This window comes from Gossypium hirsutum, chromosome A05 (assembly GCF_007990345.1).
Source record: "Gossypium hirsutum isolate 1008001.06 chromosome A05, Gossypium_hirsutum_v2.1, whole genome shotgun sequence".
In the NCBI taxonomy this organism is placed as follows: Eukaryota; Viridiplantae; Streptophyta; class Magnoliopsida; order Malvales; family Malvaceae; genus Gossypium; species Gossypium hirsutum.
This window is the reverse complement of record NC_053428.1, coordinates 27,372,126-27,394,421: the sequence shown is the minus strand read 5'-3', so window position 1 is coordinate 27,394,421 and position 22,296 is coordinate 27,372,126. Positions and strand designations below refer to the sequence as shown.

The following is a 22,296-nucleotide window of genomic DNA, read 5'->3' as shown; positions in this document are numbered from 1 at the left end:
TTGATTAATACTTAATAATTCTCTCAATTTTTCAAATCAAAAGTCGGATTTTATTCATAATTGGAAAGAAATCTTCTAATATCACAAAATGGTGAAAATGAAATTGGAGCAAATATTAGCTATTATAGCAAAAGAGAATTTGAGCAACAATGGTGTATTATTCCTGATGTACCTTGACCTCTTTGCTTTCGTAAGTGTCATGGGTTGCGCAAAGGAGCTTGCGATCGATGCACACATTGTAGATCTTTCATGTTCATTTGGGGTTATTCGGCCCGACAAGATAGGTTCATTGTTTGGAAGAGACTCAAAGCTCATCTACTTGAATCTTGATTAAAATATAAACACTACAATAACTTGTATTTTTACCAAGATAAATATTTAAAACCCCAAAGGATAAGAATGTATAGAGTTTAAATCCTTTAGAACTCTCATCTTGTAAATAGATACTAATTTCAGCCATTTACATAATTTAATATGTATTGTTGGATTTGGGGAAGTTTCACTATACATAGAGTTTAAGGGACAATGTGCGCAAGGGATGTGGACAATTTTCTTTAGGGATGAAACAATATTTCCAGGAGATTGACATTGAGGATGATCCATTAAGGTAAATAGTGCTTCAATTTATTTTAATAGTGTTGCTCTCTTAAAATGGCATTGTAGGTCAACAAATGAGAAACGTGGAGGGACCGCAATTAAAACTTGGGAAGAGTTTTAAAAGAAGTTAAAAGAAGCAGTTTTACTATGCCGAGGAGAAGGCTTGGGTTAAATTACGTCGGCTTACGCAATAAGGTATTGTTCAGGAGTATGTCAAAGACTTTAGTGAATTAATGCTTCAAATTTCTGACTTGAGTGTGAAAGAAACATTTTACTTGTTGAAACCGTGGGTTGAAACTGTGGGTTGAAATCGTGGGCAAAACGGGAGTTGCACCGACAAGGGATATTGAACTTATCGTGGCCATGGATGAGACCAAGTCATTCACAAAGTTGGGTGGTAGGAAGCTAGACAAGTTTGAGTCTATTAAGCCCAATTCAAGCCAAAGAGCAATGGTAGGGGAGACAAAGACAAACCACCCAAGAATGACGATGGTAAGCCACATATAGTGAAAACTAAAGCCAACAAGCCATAGGAAAAGAAGAAAGAGAGAGACCTGGTGAAATGCTTCATTTGTGATGGTCCATATATGATGAGAGATTGTCTGAAATGGGCTATGATTTTTTCCATCAAGGGGGATGGTGAGTCAAAAAAGATGCCATTGAAACTTTGTTAGGTTTTGAGTTCTGTTGAAGCCAAGAAGGGTCGTAAACAAAAGGGGTTGATTTTTGTAGACATCACCGTGACGAGAAAAAGATTGAATACCCTCATTGACACGGGTGCTTTAGATTTGTTCATATCCAAGAAAATTGTTAAAAAATTGGGTTTTAGGGTTGATAAAGAACTAGGATGGATCAAGACAAGGAATTCCAAGAGGGTTTCGATAATGGACGTTGCAAAAAGAGTTGGACTGGTAAGGGAACCATTGAGGTAATACCACTTGATGATTATGACTTTGCGGTTGGTTTACATTTCCTTTATTGGAATAATACACTTCTTGTTCCTTTTGTTGATTGCATGTGTATTTTGGATTTACGCCATCAATGTGTGGTATCGATTAAATGTGAGGCAAGTGCAGAAGCCAAGGTATTTCCCGCAATACAATTTGCTAAGGGGGTGTGTAGAGATGAAATTTCCTACTTAAAAACTTTGAAGTTATTGAAACTCATGTGCCCATTGATGAAACCTTAAAAGAGGTGGCACAATTATTACAACCTTTTCAAGATGTCATACTTGCCAAGTTGTCTAAGAAATTACCACCTAAGAAGTAAGTGGATCACATGGTTGAGTTAATGTCAATTTCAAGCCTCCAACCAAGTCCCCATACCGAATTCCACCGTCAAAATTAGAGGAATTATGGAAGCAATTGAAGGAGCTTTTAGATGCCGGGTTTATTAGACCATCTAATGCTCTATTTAGTGCACCGATTTCATTTTAGAGAAAGAATGATGGGTCATTGAGATTGTGCATAAACTATTAGACATTGAACTTGTAACAACCCGTTTTTAGTGAAATCAGAATAGTGGTTTTGAGACCACAAATTCGATGTCGAAAAAAATTATTTTAATATTATTTTATGGTCTATAGTATGATAAAAATATTGTATAAAAATTTCGTTAAGATATTTTACCATTTACATGTCTAATATGATAAAAAGGACTAAATTGCATAAAGTGAAAAAATTGAATTCTAATAGCTAAATGTATTAAATAGCTATGAAATTTTAAATTGGAGGTCCTTATATGGTAAATAAACCATTTAGAGTAGTTAGTGGATAAGAATGATTATTCATTATTGGAAATTTAATAAATTATTAAGGTTAATTTTGGAAAAAGAAATGATAAATGATGATAAATAAATAAAATAAATTTAATATCATCATCTTTTACCAAATAAAAGAAAAAGAAAGATGAAAACTTAGCCATGGAAGCTTGAAGTTAACAAGCTTATTTTTACTCATTTAGGTATGCATTTTTGTCTCATTTTTAATAATTTTTATGTTTTCGAGATCGTAATAGCTTAATCTAACTATCTCGGGGATTAATTTGAAAACCCGTTAAAGTATTATGATTTTTCCATGGATGAGTATGCTTGAATTTTGAAGTTTTATGATAGAAAATGAAAGGTTGTTGTTAGATAAACAACATTTGTAAAGAGAATTTTGATGAAATTATCAATTAGGGACTAAATTGAAAAGATGATAAATTTATGGTAAAATTCTAAATTTTGTGAAATACATGGACTGCTATTAATATGTATAAAAATCAGCTAGGCTTGAATAAGAGTTAAATTGTATGAATTTCATTTTTCAAGCCTAGGGACTAAATTGTAATAAATTAAAAGTATAGGGGCAAAATTGTAATTTTACCAAAAATGTGTGTTGGACTGAATTGAATATGGATTATATTGAATTAAGTCAAATTCATTCGTGTAGATTCGGATAGACCTAGTACGGAGTTAGATCGAGGCAAAGGAAAAGTAACGGATTAGTAGGCTTCGTATCTACATACACTTGTCGAGGTAAGTTCGTGTAACTAAATTGTACATTTATTTGTTTTAGAATTGAATATTATTTTTTGTGATTTGTACAATTTCCATGTATAATTTCCGATCACATTTTCGATAATTTTTGAGTCCCGTTTGAACCTTAGAAATTTGGAGGATACAAATGGCATGTCATTAGGATTACTATTTTGGTTGTAGTCCTGCATGTGTTGCGGACACACCACAGCTCTCATGAGCTTCCCGATATACAGCTCGCATGAGCTTCCCCTTATTTAGCTCCCATGAGCTTCCCGTTATTTAGCTCACATGAGCTTCCCGTTATATAGCTTGGAAGAGCTTCCTGTTTACATGCTCATATGAGCATACATGTACATGAATTGACAGATTACAGTTTTATACACTTCGTGTGTACTACCCGTGTATCCAACAATATTTTAAAAGGTTCAACGGGCAATGTTCTGTTATGAGACAAAATGAGTTCGGTACAAACTATTACCAGTATATACATGGAAATGATATTACTTGATATATTGAAACATGATTCGATTGATACATGTATGTGGAACTTGCTTAATGACTATGTTCATCCATGATTATGAGCTATTATATATGTTTACATGGCTAACATGTTGAGGTTATTTGTTTAGGCTTTTGGCCAAATTGGTTTGAATATGTCTTGTATGCTTACCTTAAATGTGATTGAATGGCAAGTTAAATTCTATGTTATACGAATTTATTAAGCTTAAAAACTTACTTCGTGTTTCCATGTTTTATAGTAATTCAGAAGCTCATTTAGGTTGGAAGCTGGTCGGAGCTGAATCACATTATCCATCGACTCTTTTGGTATTTTTAGTAAATTAATTCCGGTTATAATGGCATGTATAAGTTATTTTGGTCAATGTTGGTATATAAATGTTTTGTTGAAACTAGCCATTTGAATTTCTTGTGTTTGGTATATTTTGGTGTGTATATAAGTAGCCTTATCATGTTTGGAATGTGTTTGGAATGGTTGAATGATGGAAAATTATAGGTATATTGAGAATTGGTTGATTTGGTATATTTAGCAAAATTATACATATATGTATTTGGTTATCTAGGTAAATTTTGGAATTTGATTGACATGTTATCAAATTGTCATTTGAATTGCCTATAAGTAGATTAGTTGTATGTTGTGATAATACATGTTTAAAACTTGATTTTAGCTTGATTTGAATGTCTTGTTATGGCTTATTGATGTGCAAAAATGTTGAGATAGGTTGATGACAAATTGGGTGAGAAATGTGGCTTAAAAAATGACCTATTTTTGTCCACACGGGTAGAGACACGGACGTGTGTCTCAACCATGTATGACACACGGCCAAGTGATATGGCCGTGTGTTCCTTACATCTTTTAAATTGTGCAAGTCAGTATGCTCACACGGCCTAGCACACAGGCGTGTGGCTTGACTGTATGACCCAAGTCAAAGAGTTAAACGGGTATGGACACGGGTTGGGACACGATTGTGTGCCCCTATTTTGAATACCCACACGGCCTGAGACATGGGTGTGTCTCTTGAAATTGTGAGTCACACAGCTTGGCCACACGGACGTGTGTCCCTTACATCTTTGAAAATTTTTAATGTTTTCCTGACTTATTTCTAATTTGTATTTTGGGCCTCAAGGGCTCGCATAAGGGACACTATATTTGTTTTTATTGGTTTCTGATATGAATGTTATTTTATATGAGATATCTGTTTATTTGATCTGTAAACTTCGGTAATACTTTGTAATCCTGTTCCGGCGATGGATATGGTTAGGGGTGTTATAGAACTTGATCACTATAAAGAACAGGTACCCAATCCTACTTTGCAAACTTGTTTTATTAACTTGGTAGTGCAAAGTGCTTTACTGAGTTGGATTTGCGGTTGAGGTACCATCAAGTCAAAGTAGTCGAAAGCGATGAGCCAAAGACAATTTGTGTGACTCGCTATGGCTCGTTTAGGTTCATTGTAATGCTTTTTGGACTAACTAATGCTCCATCGATATTTTTCACATTGATGAATAAAATACTTCAACCTTTTCTAAATCGCTTTGTAGTTGTTTATCTTAACGATATTATGGTGTATAGTAAGTCACTTGAGGAGCATTTGAAGCTCTTGAGGGAAGTGTTCCAAATCTTGTGAGAGGATGAGCTTTATTTGAATGAGCAAAAATGCTAAAGCTCATTTGCACAACGTGAGGTACTTTTCATAGGCCATATTGTGGGAGGTGGTGAAATCCAAAAGGATGAGAGCAAGATTCAGTTTATTGTTGATTGAGAGCCACCAACTAAGATAACAAAGTTACGGTCTTTTCTTGGGTTGAAAAATTATTACTAACGCTTTGTTGAATGTTATTCCAGAATCACCGCACCATTGGCAGATTTATTGAAGAAGGGTAAAGTGTGGAATTGGAATGATCAGTGTCAGAAAGCCTTTGATCAAGTAAAAAAGGTAATCACCAAAGAGCCTATGCTTACTTTGTTGGATTATAATAAACCATATAAGGTGTATATGGATGCATCAGACTATGCAATTGGGGGAGTACTGATGCAAGATGGTTATCAGATTGCTTTTGAGGGTCGAAAGCTTAATGATACTAAGTAGCGATATACCCTCCATAAGAAAGAGATAACCACAGTGATGCATTGTTTGTGCATTTGGAGGCACTATTTGTTGGTTTCTAGGTTCGTGGTTTTTATATATAATGTTACAAATAATTATTTTCTAACTTTGAAAATGTTATCTCACTAGAATGCTCGTTAACAAGTTTTCTTGGCAGAATTTGATTTCAGCATGGAGTTTAAGATGAGAAAAGTCAATGTAGTGGCTGATGCACTAAGCCGAAAGATAGATTTTACAACAATTAGTCAACTTGATAGTTCCTTATTGAAGTGCATTAAGGAGGGTTTGTCCCATGATCTCATAGCTATATCGTTGATTGAGTATACCAAAGAAAAGAAAATGAGATGGTTTTGGCTTGAGGGAGACTTCTTGTATACTTAGGATTATCGCCTTTATGTGCATCAATATGGGAAGTTACGCAAAAGAAAGTCATGAAAGAATGTCATGGTTCGAGATGGGTTGGTCATATAGGTATGCATAGCACATTGTCTCTTTTGGAGGACAATTATTATTAGTCTCACATGGTTGATGATGTTGAGACCTATGTGAAAACTTGTTTAGTGTGCCAATAAGGCAAAGCTGAGTTGAAAACTTTGACTGATTTGTTACAACCTTTGCCCATTCCGGACTACCCATGGGAGAGTGTATCCATGAGATTTATTATTGGTTTGCCTAAATTTGATGGGTTTGAGAGAATTATTGAGGTGGTTGACTAGTTTTTCCAAGTATAAAACTTTCATTCCAGCAATTATGGAGTGCATTGCTGATGAGGCAACTTGTTTATTCCTTAGACATATGGTGAAATATTGGGGAATACCACAGTCTATTATTAGTGATAGAGACAGGTGGTTTACGAGCTGATTTTGGACAAAGTTGTTCAAGTTGACAAGGTCAGACTTGAATTTTTCGGCTAGCATGCATCCGCAAACTGATAAGCAAATCAAGATATTAAATGCTTTTTTGGAGATTTATCTTTGGCATTATGTGAGTGCTACACAGAGGGACTGACCAAAGTTGTTAGATGTGACCCAATTTTCTTATAACTTGCAACAGAGTGAGGTTACAAATGAATCCTTTTGAGATAGTGAAAGGGAAACAACCACTCACACCCAACATTGTTGATACCCATTATGGTGGATCGAGTCTAACAACTTACTGATTTTTTAAGGACTAACAAGAGTAGAATGACTTAGCTAGAGCCTGCCTACACAAGGCAAGTAAGTACAATAAGAAATGAGATGATCGTAATCGTAGGGATGTCGATTTTCAGGTTGGTGACTTAGTCCTTACCAAATTACACTTGATTTAGCCCCATATTGGCTTGCACAAAGGGCTTGTGCGATAGTATAAGGGACTTTTCAAAGTTTTGAAGAGGGTAGGCGAGGTGGCCTACAAACTTGAGTTACCGACAAAACTCAAGGTTCATCCAATGTTCTGTGTCAGTATGCTTAAACCTTTTTGTGGGAATCAAGAGGATCCAAATCGAGGCAAGTATGAGAGAGCACCGATGGGAGTTAAGGTTTTTTACGACCGTGATGTTGTGTGCATCATGGCAGACCATGTGATTCGATGGAAAAATTATAGGCCAAGGCACGAGTACTTTGTTTGATGAGAATGACTTCCTAATAGTGAGACAAGTTGGGAACTTGTCGAGGCTTTACAATTACAAGACAAGATGGACCAATATCATTCCGAGGATGCGATGAGTGTGTCGCTAGAATAGGTAGGGGAGAATATCACTGGCTGCGCAAAGGAGCTCGCGATCGATACACACATTGTAAACCCTTCTTATTCACTTAGGGTCATTCGGCCCGATAAGACTGACTTATTATTTTGAAAGACTCAAGGCCCATGTTTGGATGTTGGTTAAAATGTAAGCACTCCAATAACTTGTTTTTTTACCAAGATAAATATTGTAAACCCTAAATGATAAGAATGCATAGAGTTTAAATATCTTAAGACATCTTGTAAATAAACACTAATCTCAATCGTCGATGTAATTCAGTCTGTAACGTTGGACTAAATATATTTGAAAGCATTTACTCAAACATTCGTTTTATTTCGGTTCCTTAAATAATTTCCTTTGTGAATTCTCACTTTTAATAGTTAGTTGACTTAAACAAATTTGAAGCTAAGTATCTGCCTAAAGCCATATAGTTTGCAAGACTTAAATTCTAACCCCGTAACATAAGTATGACGTTGGTGTGTGCTTCAAATATTGAATTATCTCTGTCCCTTTGCTCCTTTGGATAGATATTCACTGTGTATTTTCATTTATCTCTCTTACATGAGTCATAGCAGCTAATTTATATGACCTTACAGATCCTCACAAGAACCACCAGCAAGAGAGAAAAAAAAATTAAAACAAGCAAGCAACAGTCTAATGCCCAAAACTCTGCCAACAATACCGTATGGCTGTGGAGATGAACATTATTATCGAATAAAGCACTCTTCATGCACGAGTTAATATACATATTTATTACCAAAATTAGAATATGAAAAGGTCATTCGCTAACCCAACGACAGACCCATTCGGTTATGTTTTGGGGTTATCAAGGAGCCAATACAACGGTGATGCTTTTGATGATACAAAATTTGTTCTCGAAGTAACTCATATTTGTTATGCACCATTTTCAGCTGAATAACTCGTATTTTCTTTGGGTCATTTCCATCCTTTCAATTCTCTCATTGAACTCGGCTTCCATAATTCTAGCTTTTCGGCGCGTCCTATAAGAATGACGTGATTCCAAACTTGTAGTATCGTAACTGCGGATTGTACGATTTTAGCCTCAGTGAATGATTATAGTGATATGTACATGCAATGCATGAATGAATGAATGAATTTCAAATGAATGTTAGTCATGAATGAATGTGCAAGACTTTGGTGTTGATTTCAAGAGGGCCCCTACTTAGGCATTTCATTAATGAAAAGAGTCTATTACAAAACGTTTCGCTATTTTTGATTCAATAATTACACAAATTTTCTAGCCACATTGCCTTATTTCTTCACTCGTTCTAAGAATTCTGATATGTTTGATCTTTGACTCAGAGGGAATTGACAACTGAGAGCTTCGACTTCATCTGATAATTGCACAACTTGTATAGCCGCCTTGCAAATTTCATCGATCAAAAAGCCAAGTTGCATTTCTTTTTCTTAGAGAGCTCTTTCATACGTGCGAGTGTCTTTGTCGTACTGATCATTCTTTTCTTCTAGAGCTTTTAGAATAGTATCTAATTGTTGCTGATGAGATTGCAGCATATTTTCTAGATCTCGTATTTTCCTTCTTAGCTCTTGATGTTCAGACTGACTAGTCACAAATTCTGCAGTCACGGTTTCATATTCAGCATTCTTCTTTCTTAACTCTATCATAGCACGCGCAGTTTTTTCCTATTCTTTCTTTGCTTTCCCTTTCCAGAATTCCATCCCACCTTTTATGTTGTTAATTTCTTTCTTCCATTCTGCTGACGACTTGCCCAAACCACTATTTTTTATAGTGTTTCTTAATTTTTTATTTTCCAAATGAAGGTCTTAAGTCGTTTCTCACGATCTCAGCTTCTTTTTGAACTTTTATGCTTTTGGATTCTTCAATTTGGACCCCGATCTTCAGCTGGTAATTTTCCTCTTGAAGAGAACTAATATCCCGTAACAGCTTGGTCTTTTCACGTTCGAATTCATGTCTCACTACTTTCAGCTCGGATGGCATTTCTTCTGAGAAAGGATTCTGGAAAGTGTAACTCGTCGGTGAGATTTATTGACTATTCACTCACCGTTTTCTCCATAATTCATAATCCTGAGTGATAGTATCAGCATAAAGAGCTAACTCCATTAGGTGAATTTCCTTCCATGACTTTGCAGTATCTCGGACTCTTTTCATGTAGCCTTCACCCGTAAAGGCGAACTCTAATTGTGCCAATCCTCCGGTAGCAGGTATGAACTGTCGTGAAGCAAACTATCTTTGAACCATTAACGGAGCGTATCCAATTCCTCCCCATAATCCTAGTAAAGGCACCCAATCTTGGCTTCCACATTTTTATAATAGAACCAAAGGACGGGTCCATAGTGCTCTCCAGGTTATATCTTCGGTACGAAGGTTCTGAAAAACTGAAAACCCAATGTTATTCGGTGACATCCTTTGGCCAATCTTTCTTAAGTTAAGCTTTCAATGGGGCAAATGTTTTTGAAAACATGTGGAAAGGTGTGCGCTCCACTTTCCAAAAATGGCTTAGAATCCAAACATTAAGTAACTGTGCACATCCAATAAAACATCCTTCCTCTTTTCTCCTACAACTGCTTAGAGATCTAAAAGTCTCAGTCAAGATAGCCGGGACGGGGTTGATCCATTGTTTCAATCTTTCGAAGAAATCTACTACCGTGACTTCTATATGCCCGAGAACTTTTGGGAAGATAATTGATCCATAAATGACCAAAGCAAATAGATCCATCCTTTTCACAATATCTGGATAGTTTTGAACTAAATCTCGCAGAGAAAACCACGGGACACAACTAACTTTGTTTTTTTTCTTTATTTTTTTAGCCCACATATCAGTCATTCTCGTCAACCTCACTAAATTTTTCTTGAAGGTCATTGGTTTGGGCTCTTTCACATATATCTTGCTGAATTGTACATTGTCAATGCGAAGCAATGCAGCATACTCTTCTACGGTCAGAGTCATATCTTCTTGATTCAAAGTGAAACATTGGTAAGCTGGATCCCAGAATCGAACCATGGCTTGAATCAGTTGTTCGTCTACGTTGACGGCGATCAAGTGAGCTATATCCCCATACTTTTCGGTGAAGATGCCCCTAGTGTCTGAATCCCATTATTTCCAAATTCGAGTCAAATCCTCGAGGTTATACTGACGAGCATTTGTAGCTACTTGCTCGGGAAGATTGGAGATACATCCTTCCGTTAAACTGTCCCCTTTCGCTTTCTGAGTTTTCAAAGACCAGTCTCGAATCACGGTATTTTTCTCGATCACTTGCGTAATTGACTCTTCTATCAGAAACTCGTTTTTGGCAACCAATCTCTAATCAACACCTTCCTAATCAAGATGCCTATGATGCATGATGAAAAATAAAAATAAAAATAAAGACAAACAACCTTGGTTAGTAATCACAACAAATATGAACTGAAGAAAAACTATGGAAAATCTAACAAATTAAGTTACTCGGTCCAATAGACCTCATTCCTTTGCAAAGTATAAGTGTAAAAGGAATGAAAGGTAAAAGGCGTTTCTCCTGTGTACTTATTTTGGTGACTATTAACGGACGGAGGTTCGGCATGGCTCTAGTTAGGTGGATCGTATGGTTTACTATATGCAGTTTCGGTTCTAGACAGGTACTCGAATTGTTTCGTACTATAGTCTACTAAGACTAGTACGAAGCCTCGATCGTAGCCCATCACAGGCTCACGAGTTCAATTCGAAGGATTACATTTACTTATGCCTATGCAGAGGGATAAGTTAACTCGCGAAAGCATAAATCGTATGTAACCCGAAAGTATTCACTAGCCTATGCGGAGGGACGAGTTAACTCACGAAGGCATAACGTTTACTTCCACTTAAGGGGACAGAGCCCGGGTAGAGAGCTCATATTATGCAAAAATGCAAGTGCACGGTGTGTGGGGAGAAACTCACAAACCTTTACGTTTTATTTAAAAACTAAACAACAAAAAACTAAAACCATAAAAACTTAGAGCTAAAAATCAACAAGATAAAACAAGTTAGAAGAATATTTACAACATGATGCAAATGCATGGTTTTCAAAAACAAAATTTTCAGGATCACGAATAAATATTAATTTGAACAAGGAATTTTGGAAATTTTGACAACACGCGTTTAATTCTAGACTCGATTCTCAAATAAAAAAGGTTCCCCAGTGGAGTCGCCAGCTATAGCAACGTAAAAATTTTGCTTGGCCGCTAATTGAGGCGATTTATTGAAAATTTGAAAATCGAATTTTTTTTAAAAAAAGGAGTCGCCACTGATCCTTTTTCCTAGGTGTGATCGGACACCCAATAGATCCTCTTTTTTAAAATAAAATTTATTTTTTAAACAAAAAGAAGGCCGAGTTTAGATATACATCAAAAGTTTAGAGAAAAATAGGGTTCGAGAGTCGGTTACGCACGAAGAAGGTATTAGCACCCTCGCGACGCCCAAAATTGGTATCTCATTAAACATGTGTTGTCTTAATTTTCAAAAATGCGAGTTCAATGTAACATTTAATCATGATCCGACCAAAACACGAGAAATTTCAAGTTTTTGGTTTTTTTGAAGGATGTCCCGTTTTTAACACGAGCCAACGTGATTCACCCAACATAGCGATGAAATCACAGACTTAATGTTAAAATCGGTACGTTGCCTTATTTATTAAAATAAAAAATGTTTCTAAAATAATGATAAAAAAATTGACGATGTTATTGTAACAAAAATTCATAAGTAAATAAACGATGCAAAATAATGGTGTGATTAATAAAATATTATAATTTAATATTAGGATATTAGAGTAATAATAAATAATATTTACAATAAAAGAAAAAAGTGAAAATGTATTAATGTCATAATAAATAATGTATGTGTAAAAAATAACAATATGTACAAAAAGATATATGTATACCGAATAATACGTAATAATATTAAAATAAAATAATAAGTAACAATAGTGAAAATAATAAGTATAATAATAAATATGATGATATAGAAAAATAATACTATATATAAAAAGTATATATATACACGTATAATAAAATATATACTAATATTAATAATAAATATAATAGGGGTAAAAATAGATATAATAATAATATGTACATAATATGGTATTATATATATATATAATATAGTATTTAAAAAATGTATACATAATATATATATTATGAATAATAATAATAGTAAAAACAACCATTAATAATGCTACATAAATAGATATATAATAATAGTATATACATATAAAAATATACATTAATATTAACAATAATAATAATAATACTAATAATAATAAAATACAAAAAAATATGATATAATAATATTAATATAAAGTGGTAAATAATAATAGCGGATAAAAATATATATATACACGATTTTAGAAAAACATCAAAAGATTATTAAATATAATATAATAATTAATAATAATATTAAAAGAATAACGATATGTTAAAGATAATAATAAAAGGAAAGTAATAATAATAATATAATTGATACTAAAAAGAAATATATAAATATATAGGATAGAAAATAATAATAAATATGATAATAATAGATAATAGCAAAAATATAATATTACAAACAATATTTAAAAATAAAAATGGCAAAAAGGATGAAATCGAAATCAAAACAAAAACAGAGTTCTTGAGGTGCAATTAGAAATAAAAATTGGAAACAGGGTCTTATTGCAATGAGCGAAAATAGAGGAGGACCAAAAAGGAAATTTTCCCTTCCCTTCAAAACGCAGCACCTGGTACGGGACTAAAACGAAATCCGCGACAACTTCACGGGGCAAATTTTAAAATAAAAAAAAACTTGATTGCAAAAGCTTGAAAAAGCGAAAGGACCGCACGCGTAAATTCCCCATTTTCCAAAAACACACGGATCCTGAAGCGGGTCTGGTCGGACGGATCGGGTCGGGTTGGCTCAAAACGACGTCGTTTTGGGGTTAAAATGCAGCCCCCAAAACGACGTCGTTTTGGGAGGCTATAAAAGGCCAATTTTTTTCAAAAAAAAATCACTTTGCAGTAGGGGAAAGAAAAAAAAACAAGAGGGAGAGAATCTCTCTGGACCAGGTCCAGCTCCGGTCAGGAGGGCCGCCGTCGCCGTCACACCAGCCACCGTCGCCGGCCACCGTACACGGTGGCTGAAAAATCGAAAAAGGTTTTTTATTTTTATTTTTTTTGTATTTTTATAATATATGTATATGTATGTGTATAAGTAGAAAAGAAGAAAAATAGAAAAATAGAAAAAAAAAAGAAAAAAGAAAAAGACCGATTCAAAAAAAGAACTAAAAAATCACCTTTGATTTTTGATTTAATTTTGCTTTTGGATATCTATTTTGGTGTTGTTGGAATCGCTTGTTCTTTTTTTTTTGTGTTTAAAAATCAAGTGTTTTTATTTATCTCAACTGCCGAACCTTTTACAAAATGTTTAGATTTGGCTTTTATAGCCATACAATGCTTTTTTTTCTTACTTTCTGTCTTTTCCTTTTCAATTGCTTGCAGGTGCAAGTTGCTGATAGAGACAGTGGCGGTGCTGCAGCCGGTGGAGCAGTTGGCCGACTTTGGCAAAGGCAAGTGGGGTTAGGTCGGTGGCTGGCAGCTTTAGGGGGGCTAGGGTTTCTTGTTGTTGTTTTTTTTTTTCTGATGTTAGGCTAGTTTAGTTTAGTTGGGTATTGGGCTGGTGGTATTTGGGCTAGGGGATTTGGTTTGTTGGTTTGGGTTTAATGGGTCTTGTGTATTGGGTAGGTTTAGTTTTAATGGGTTATGGTAAATGGGTAAGTAGGTTTATGTTGTAAATGGGGTCAATAGGTAATTGGGCTCCTGAGTTTAAATATAATCGGGCCAAAATTGGTCTATAACAATTTGAAAAGCACAAATATATAGAAAAAATAAAACTTGGGTTCTACTAAACAATGATCGAAACTAAACACTATGAAAGAAGAAGAATAAACTTTAGAGAATAAAATTTGAATTTGATAAACTGTGAATTTTAGAAGACTGTTCTTTGTATAAATTTTTATACTAGACATGTAGCAAACTTAGCAATCAAGTAACTACTTTCAATGGTCTAAATATTAACTGTTGCTCATCAAGACACAGGTGCACAACAACCCTTGAAAGCTTTCAGCTCAATTGCTAGTAGTTACAGTCATTGACTAATATTTCCCATGTTTGCTCTTTCCTTCAAATCAGAACTTCATCTGGATAAAACACACACAGCTTCCTACGAAGATCAACAAAGAAGGCTGATGACAGAGGTTTTATGAATAGATCAAACCACTTGATGTTTGGCTGGTATATAATTGACTTGAAACCTTCCATCATACAAAATGTAAGTGTCTCAGTAGTTGCAAATTGAAAGTTACAATTTACCAAAAGTTATGTCACTTAATTAATAACAAATAGTCATAATTGTTCAAGTAGATATCTATTGAATAATTATGTTTATTGCTAAAGATATGACTATCCATTTGGGTAGTTATATCCCTATGAAGAGACATGAGATCTCCTATAAATAGGAGTAAAGTTTCATTTGCATGACAACCTAAAAATATAGAAAAAAGTTTCTTTCTGATCTCTCACCATCATTTATATTTTTAGATTGTTCTATGAAGAATTACTACTGCGGAAATTGATATCCTTACCATGCTCCGTTCAGTGCTCAATGAACTATTTCTATCAAATGCAAATTACATAGACAATCATTGAACTTAATTGTATCCTTGAAATTCATTTGCCAGTAACCTATATAAAACTCAATAATGTTGTTTTCATTATTCTATTTTTTTTAAGACTTATTATATCCTAGAGGCAGAAATAAAAGCCTTAAGGACAATGAATCACACTTGAATTTTATTTTTTATTTCTCTCAATTTCCTTTTCTTGCACTAGAATTTATAACAATCTTAAGGCTTTTATTTCCTACTTTTACCTTCTATAATTATGGAGACTGAATTAACTTCAAATTTAAAGATGTATCAAGACATGATCATGGACGATAGGTTCAATATATGGAACCAACTACAAAAGATGGAAAGACAAAATAATGTTCATGTTAACTACAATGAAGATTTTTTACGTCCTTGATCCAATCCTACAACAATTTCCAGAAGCAACACTTATAGACTTTGAAGAGGTTATGAAAGAAAGAAACAAACTCCAAGAGGATAAGTACAATTGCTGTGGATATATATTGAATTCTCTCGCATATCATCTCTATGACCTAGACGTAAACATACAATCACTAAACCTATTGTGGATCAAGTGCATGAGTTGCAGATTCTAGTTTTAAAATTAAGTGAATCAAGAATTTTGATTCTTGATTCACTTCAAGTTGGTGTAATTTTATCCAAATTGCTACCCTCTTGGGATGGATACCGAAAGAACATACTGCATTCCTCGGAATCATTTACTATACAATTTTTTTTTGGCTCATTTACAAATTAAAGCTGAAGATTACACTTGTGATGCACTTATTCTTGGTTGAAGAGAATTATGAGAAAAGTAAAAAAAAAAAAATGGCAGATAAAAGTGAGAATCTACGAAAAGTTGGAGATATGTTTTGTTACTTATGTTTCATATTTAAGTTGTCAATTAATTATATATATTAATTTTTTATTAATTTCGTAAAGATGAACATATTTTAAATGTTTATTATAATATACACATTAAACTTTTATTAAAGTAATTTTGATTTTGATTTTTTATTTCATCTACTTCTTTTCTTTAATCTGATTCTTAATTGCTTACGCTGATTCTTACCTTTTTTTTCTTTTTAAATTATTATTATTCTTTTATTTTATTTACTTCTTAAAAATAATAAAAAAAGTTAAAATATTTAACATTTTACTTTTATAATAAATTAAAAATAAATTTAAATATAAAATTAAAATTACCTCGCAACGCGGGGTTTATTAAGATTACATTTTCACATGAGAAACTTAATAGCAATATTTCAAATGAAATTTGATCCATTAGTCTATTAAAAATATAAATCCAGAATTATTTTTATTTTTATTTTTACATTCTACTGTTTGTACCACGTTCCTTTAAAGAATAAATTATTCTATTTTATTATAAATTTCATACATTTGTACAGTTAAAAACTGATATAGTTGACGAAATATTCAGATAGTGACGTGCCATGTATACTTCATATTGACATACAATGATCAATTTTTTGTTGGACATTAGCGAATAATTTATATTTAAATTGTCAAATATGTAAACCAATAAATACCCTAACAAAAAGTTGAAATCGAAAAGAAGAATAGAAATTTACTAAACGTTGAGGCTTGTTTAACACAGTTTCTTTAAGATAGATTCGGCCGCTCCTACAGTACTTGGAGAAATGTTGGTCGATTGTCTCCCAGAATACAACAACACAATGATCAAAGTAGTAGCACCCGAAACCTTTATTCTGAAGAAATCTTAGTATTTTATAGGCATTCAAAGTGGAGTAATTTTTACAACTATCCATGTATAAAAAGATAAAATCTGCATTAAAGAGTTAATTAAATCAATTTGACTAAAATCAAGATATATATCTTTTTATATAAAATTTTGTATATATTTGTTGACGAAAAATAAATTTCGTACTGGAAATGGACCTAAAATATCTACAAGTCGAACATAGTGCATCATGCAGATGCACCCAAACCCATAAAACAAGTGTGGACTAACAACCCCCTTGTGTGCAAGATAAGGTTCTTTAACTTAGCCATTCAATAATTTTTTAATAGGATTTTCATATATATAAACATTTTACCGTTTATGTTTAATTAATGTGGGATCTAAGCTTTTCTTTTTCTCAACAAATTTGAGCATATGATATACTGTTATAAAAGTCTAATGGAGTAGAATAAGAAACTATAATTTTATGATTCAACTCTCCACTTTTATCTATTGAAAATATGCCTTAAAGTTCTCATAAATTACAATTTTTCTAACATTTTTAATAGTAGAAATATATGAAAATTTTAATATATAAACCAGTTTGTTTATTGATGTAATATATATGGACTAATTTATCCATTTATTAAGTAAATAGGATAAAATATAATCCAACTCCTAACTCCTAATATAAGTTATATATACGTGTCTATTTGTTGTATCCTGGCAGTAGTTCTAGGTTCGATGACAACGAGGCATGGTAGATGGCCGTGGGCGGATGCTGGTTTCAATGGTGCTACCGTTCCTCACAATCAAAACAGTGCTCATTCCCCAGCTAGTATGTCTTTCGAAATGGCAATGCATATACCACACCCCTGAAAACATTATATTATAAATAAATATCAATTACTTAATAACTTTGGTTGTAAGAACGATGGAAGAAGATGAGCTTTCTAAATGAAACTTACCGGGATTGTTAGCAAAAAATCTGATGGCAACCCATCCTGTACCGGGAACGTCGATAGTGTTCATGAGTGGTGGATCAACCAGATTGTAAGTGCTTGGGTCTGTCTCACCGTTGAAATTTCCAAGCCCAGCTCCCACCCAATAGAAGCTGTAACCGTGCAAATGGATTGGGTGACTTCCACCAGCACCCATCTGGGTTGATTGCAGCACTATCTCAACTGCATCCCCATAATTTACACAAATAGCCCTCGTCCCTACCTCAACTGCAGAAACTACACCAGTCAAGTTTCCAGTGAAATCATAGAATTCTGGTGGAAGAAACGGAAAATTTTCGGCGAAAACACCTCTGATGTTCCTGCAATTTTATAAAAACATTAACAATTGGGCAGCTACAATAATAAAACTACTACTCTTTTTTCTTTTTTCTTTTCTAGAGGTACCGAAATTGCAATTATATATATACACACACCTGTAGTATGCTTGGAGAACGTCAATATGTGGGTAAACAAAACTGACATTGTTCAAACTTGCAGCAAATCCGTCACTTACAACACACTTTGAGTTTTTACAAGGCAAGTCGTTAACGGCGAGTGTAATGAACACTCGTCTATTGATATCCGTATCTGCCGGCACATTTATCGGCGGATTCTGAGTGACATTCGTGTTCCGAATTCGGCTGATGAAGTTAAGCATAGCATCCGTATTGTTCATTGCGGGCAACGTTATCAAGGAAGCATTCGATCCACCCACAAAGTTTGTATATTGAAAAATGCCGGTAGTAATCAAGTCAACGGGCGCGACAGCGGAATCAGAGGAAGGCCTAGTAGCCATGTAATATTGGCCGGCGTTTCGATTGGCAGAGATCAAAACATCCATGGTTTGGCCAGGGCTTATCAATATATAGTCGCTCTTGAACCTTCGAACGTAGGAGGCATCTAGGGCGACAACTGCGAGGGTGTGGTTCATGATGGTGAAGAATTGCTGTTCGTTCATTGCAGCATTGATTATGCGGAGAAGGTATGTCTTCTTATAATCAACTTCCATGCGGAATATTGTATCTGCAACACCCAATTATGGGCTATTATTATAAGGGACACCAAGGCGTACAAACTCAATCCGGTTTCATAATGCGGAGAACGTACCAGTTGGGCATCCATATGTGTCTCCTAAATGTCCATTGATAGCATAAGCATCTGGTTGGGGAGGAGGGGTACCGGATGCAAGTGCTTTATCGATAATTTTCTTCAAGTTCCCATTGTACCATGATTCTGTAAATACATACAAGAAATCAAATTAAGAAGCGTATAATTATACACAGGTAACACAACCGAAAATTCAAAAGATATCCTTACCAAGTATGATTGTTTGCTCCCCATCCGGCGTGGGAAATGGATAAGTTTCGTTCTCGGCCGGTAAAATGACGATGGCGCCATGGACGGAACTGCGAGTCCAGTCACTGTGTGCGTGCCACCACAGGGTTCCTATTTCCTCCGATAATATGATTTTGTAGGTGAAGTTGGTTCGTGGTCGGATCGGGCACTGGGTTATGAACTCGGGACCGTCGAACCATGGATTCCTTGGTTGTTTCACACCGTGCCTGCAACATGTTTAATTTATTTTACTCACTAATGATTTCGTTTCTTGGAGAAATTATATTTGGAAGAATGAAAGAAAGGTTATGAGTACCAGTGAATGGTGAAGCCATACTTTCCACGATTGTGGACATTAACGAAGACAGTGTCACCTCTGTGAACCCGAATCTCAGGCCCTGGATAACTATTATTTACGACCAGCAAAGTCGATGTGTTGCACATCTTCTTAAATTTTGACTCTCGCACCTGCAATAAAAAAAATGACCACCAAATGAGATCTCAACATTGTTATTATATATTGATCAACAACAATAAAAGAAAACAATACTCATTTTGCTGTCTGAAAACAAAACCAAGCCACTGCCATGATCACGTCAGTAAATTAAGTAGGTTTAATAAGAGGTTTAAGAATATTCATACGAAACAACTATGAGATGTAAGAATATATACGAAAAGGAAAAAAAAGGCACTCACAAAGAATTCATAGTGATGTACATCAGCACTGCAAAGGAGCAAAGTGCTTAGAAATAAAACCCCGACAAACCATCTCACTAAACCCATTTCTTTTTTTCCCTCCCCTCTAACGTGGTCTTAGTTCTTCCTTGAATATTCTCTTCTTTGAGTCATAAATGTCAATAATTTATAGGAAAGGAAGATTGCGGTTCGTAAGTTTCTTTCATTTGTATAAGTTGACCGAAAAAAGAAGAAAGAAAAACGAAAATTGCATTTTCCAGTAAAAAAATTACACATCATGCACATAACATGTTTCTAGTGTTTTATTTTTTTATTTTTCATTACATAACACGTTTCTAGTTAAGCAAGTCGGATGTTCTTAATACATAATATGGATTTTTAATGTTTATGCCCCAATTAGAGCTTGTAAGATTATGTTTATAATAGTTCGTTGATGTTAATTTAATTATCGTTAAAATTGTTTGTGGGAAATGAAATATTCAAGTCTGGATGTTGGCTTCTTCACCGTGGTCTGTCCTAGAATGCTAGTATTTTAAGTTATTAATTACTCAACAATAAACAATTTTGAACAAATTTAAATTATTTATTAAATAAATGTTTTTAAAATAATTATTAAATATGTTTATAAACATAAATGAATTAATCATAGAATACCATGGTTGATTGACCTGACTTCAATTTTTTTTTTATTGTTTTCAGTAACTGAATCAAAGAAAAATTGAAGTGATAGAGATTGATCATGTGAATAGTGCTAGGGTGGTTAAGAAAGTCCGTAGACAAGAGGAAGAACGGTTGAATATTTGTCTTAGTTACCGCAGTTAAAACAATTTAGCTATTTTTAGTCATTTTTAATTTGTTGTTGATTTTAAGGGATTATGAATCTTTTAGTTGCTTGTTTTTAGTCATTGGTGGTTGAATTTTTTTTTCCCTATATAAGTATTACTTTTTCAGTTTAATGAAACATACAGTTTCCATCGAAAATAATTTTCACTTTATTCTTGCATTTATAGTTTTTAACATGAAGTTCTCAAAAATGCCAACAATTTGGTATCAAAACTATCTTCTTAATTGACCTATCATTGAGAGAAATTTTTTTCTTCTATGGATTCAGAAACCTTTTTCACTACACTTGCATAACCTATTTTCAATTAAGAAGACTATCATATTTGGGCAAAAATGATGAAGGCTCATTTGGAGGCAAATGATCTCTAAGAAGCTGTTGAGAAGGACTACAAAGTTCTTCCCTTTCCTACAAATCCAACTATGGTGCAACTAAAGAATAACAAAAAGAATAAAACAAGAAAGTCCAACTCTAGAGCTATGTTAATTATTATAGTCTCACTAGAAATCTTTGTCAGAATTATGACAAAGAAATCAACATTTGAAGTTTGAAATTTCTTTAAGGAAGAATATGATGGAGATGAAAGGATCAACAAAATGCACATTCTCAACTTGATTAGAGGATTTGAACTACAGAAGATGAAAAACTCCGAGACAGTTAAGGAGTATTTTGACTAATTACTCAACATTGTTAACAAAGTAAGATTACTTGGCTCTAAATTTCCAGATTCTAGATTGGTTCAAAAAATTCTTGTAACAGTTCTTGAAAGATTTGAAGTAACTATTTCCTCACTAGAAAGCACTAAAGATCTATCAGAAATTAGTTTGACAGAATTATTGAATTTTCTACAGGCACAAGAACAGAGAAGACTTTTGAGCTCTGAAGGGTCTGTCGAGGGTGCATTACCTCAAGAGTTCAGTTAAATCAGGGAGACAAAGGAAATAAGAAAAAAACACCAAAAGGAAAACTCAAGTTTTGATTCTCCCAAAATCAACGGGGAAACAAAATATGTTTTTCCTCTTTGCAAGCATTGTAGAAAGAAAGGTCATCCATCATTTAAATGCTGGAAAAGGTCGGATAGCAGTGTGAGAAATGTCAAAAGATAGGACATCATCAAAAGATTTGCAAAAGTAACTTTTAGCAAAAAGAAGTTACACAGATAGCTAATCAATAAAAAGATGAGTAACTCTTTGTAGCAACTTGTTTTGCCACTAGCAACTCCAATGAGTAACGGCTTATTGATAATAGTTTGACAACCCATTTAACATTCAATTGTGATCTCTTTAGAGAGCTACACGCTTCAATAATTTCATAGTACAAATTGGTAATAGAGACTATATTGTTGTTAAAGGAAAAGGCACTATGGCAATTAGATGCCCTTCAAGTACAAAACTAATCAATAATGTGTTATTTGTACCTAATATAAATAAAATTTTGTTAAATGTTGGTTAATTACTTGAAAAAAGCTTCAAAGTTTTCCTTGAAACAGATATTGTCAAATCAAAAATGTAGAAGGCAAAGATGTATTCAAAGTAATGATGGAAGGAAAGAGCTTCACTCTAGATTCTTTAGAGTGGGAGCA

At 33.9% G+C, this 22,296-nt stretch overlaps 1 protein-coding gene across 1 annotated transcript; it reads right to left on the bottom strand.

The window, feature by feature from the left end:
• Positions 1–17,426: 17,426 nt before the first annotated feature.
• On the bottom strand, positions 17,427–20,016 carry LOC107959548 (laccase-14). The gene is made up of 7 exons (XM_016895622.2): positions 19,874–20,016; positions 19,494–19,645; positions 19,160–19,404; positions 18,950–19,075; positions 18,277–18,865; positions 17,810–18,162; positions 17,427–17,716 (listed from the first exon to the last, which is right to left on the bottom strand). The coding sequence occupies exons 1-7, from the start codon at positions 19,958–19,960 to the stop codon at positions 17,577–17,579; spliced, it is 1,692 nt and encodes a 563-aa protein (XP_016751111.2). The 5' UTR covers positions 19,961–20,016; the 3' UTR covers positions 17,427–17,576.
• Positions 20,017–22,296: the final 2,280 nt, after the last annotated feature.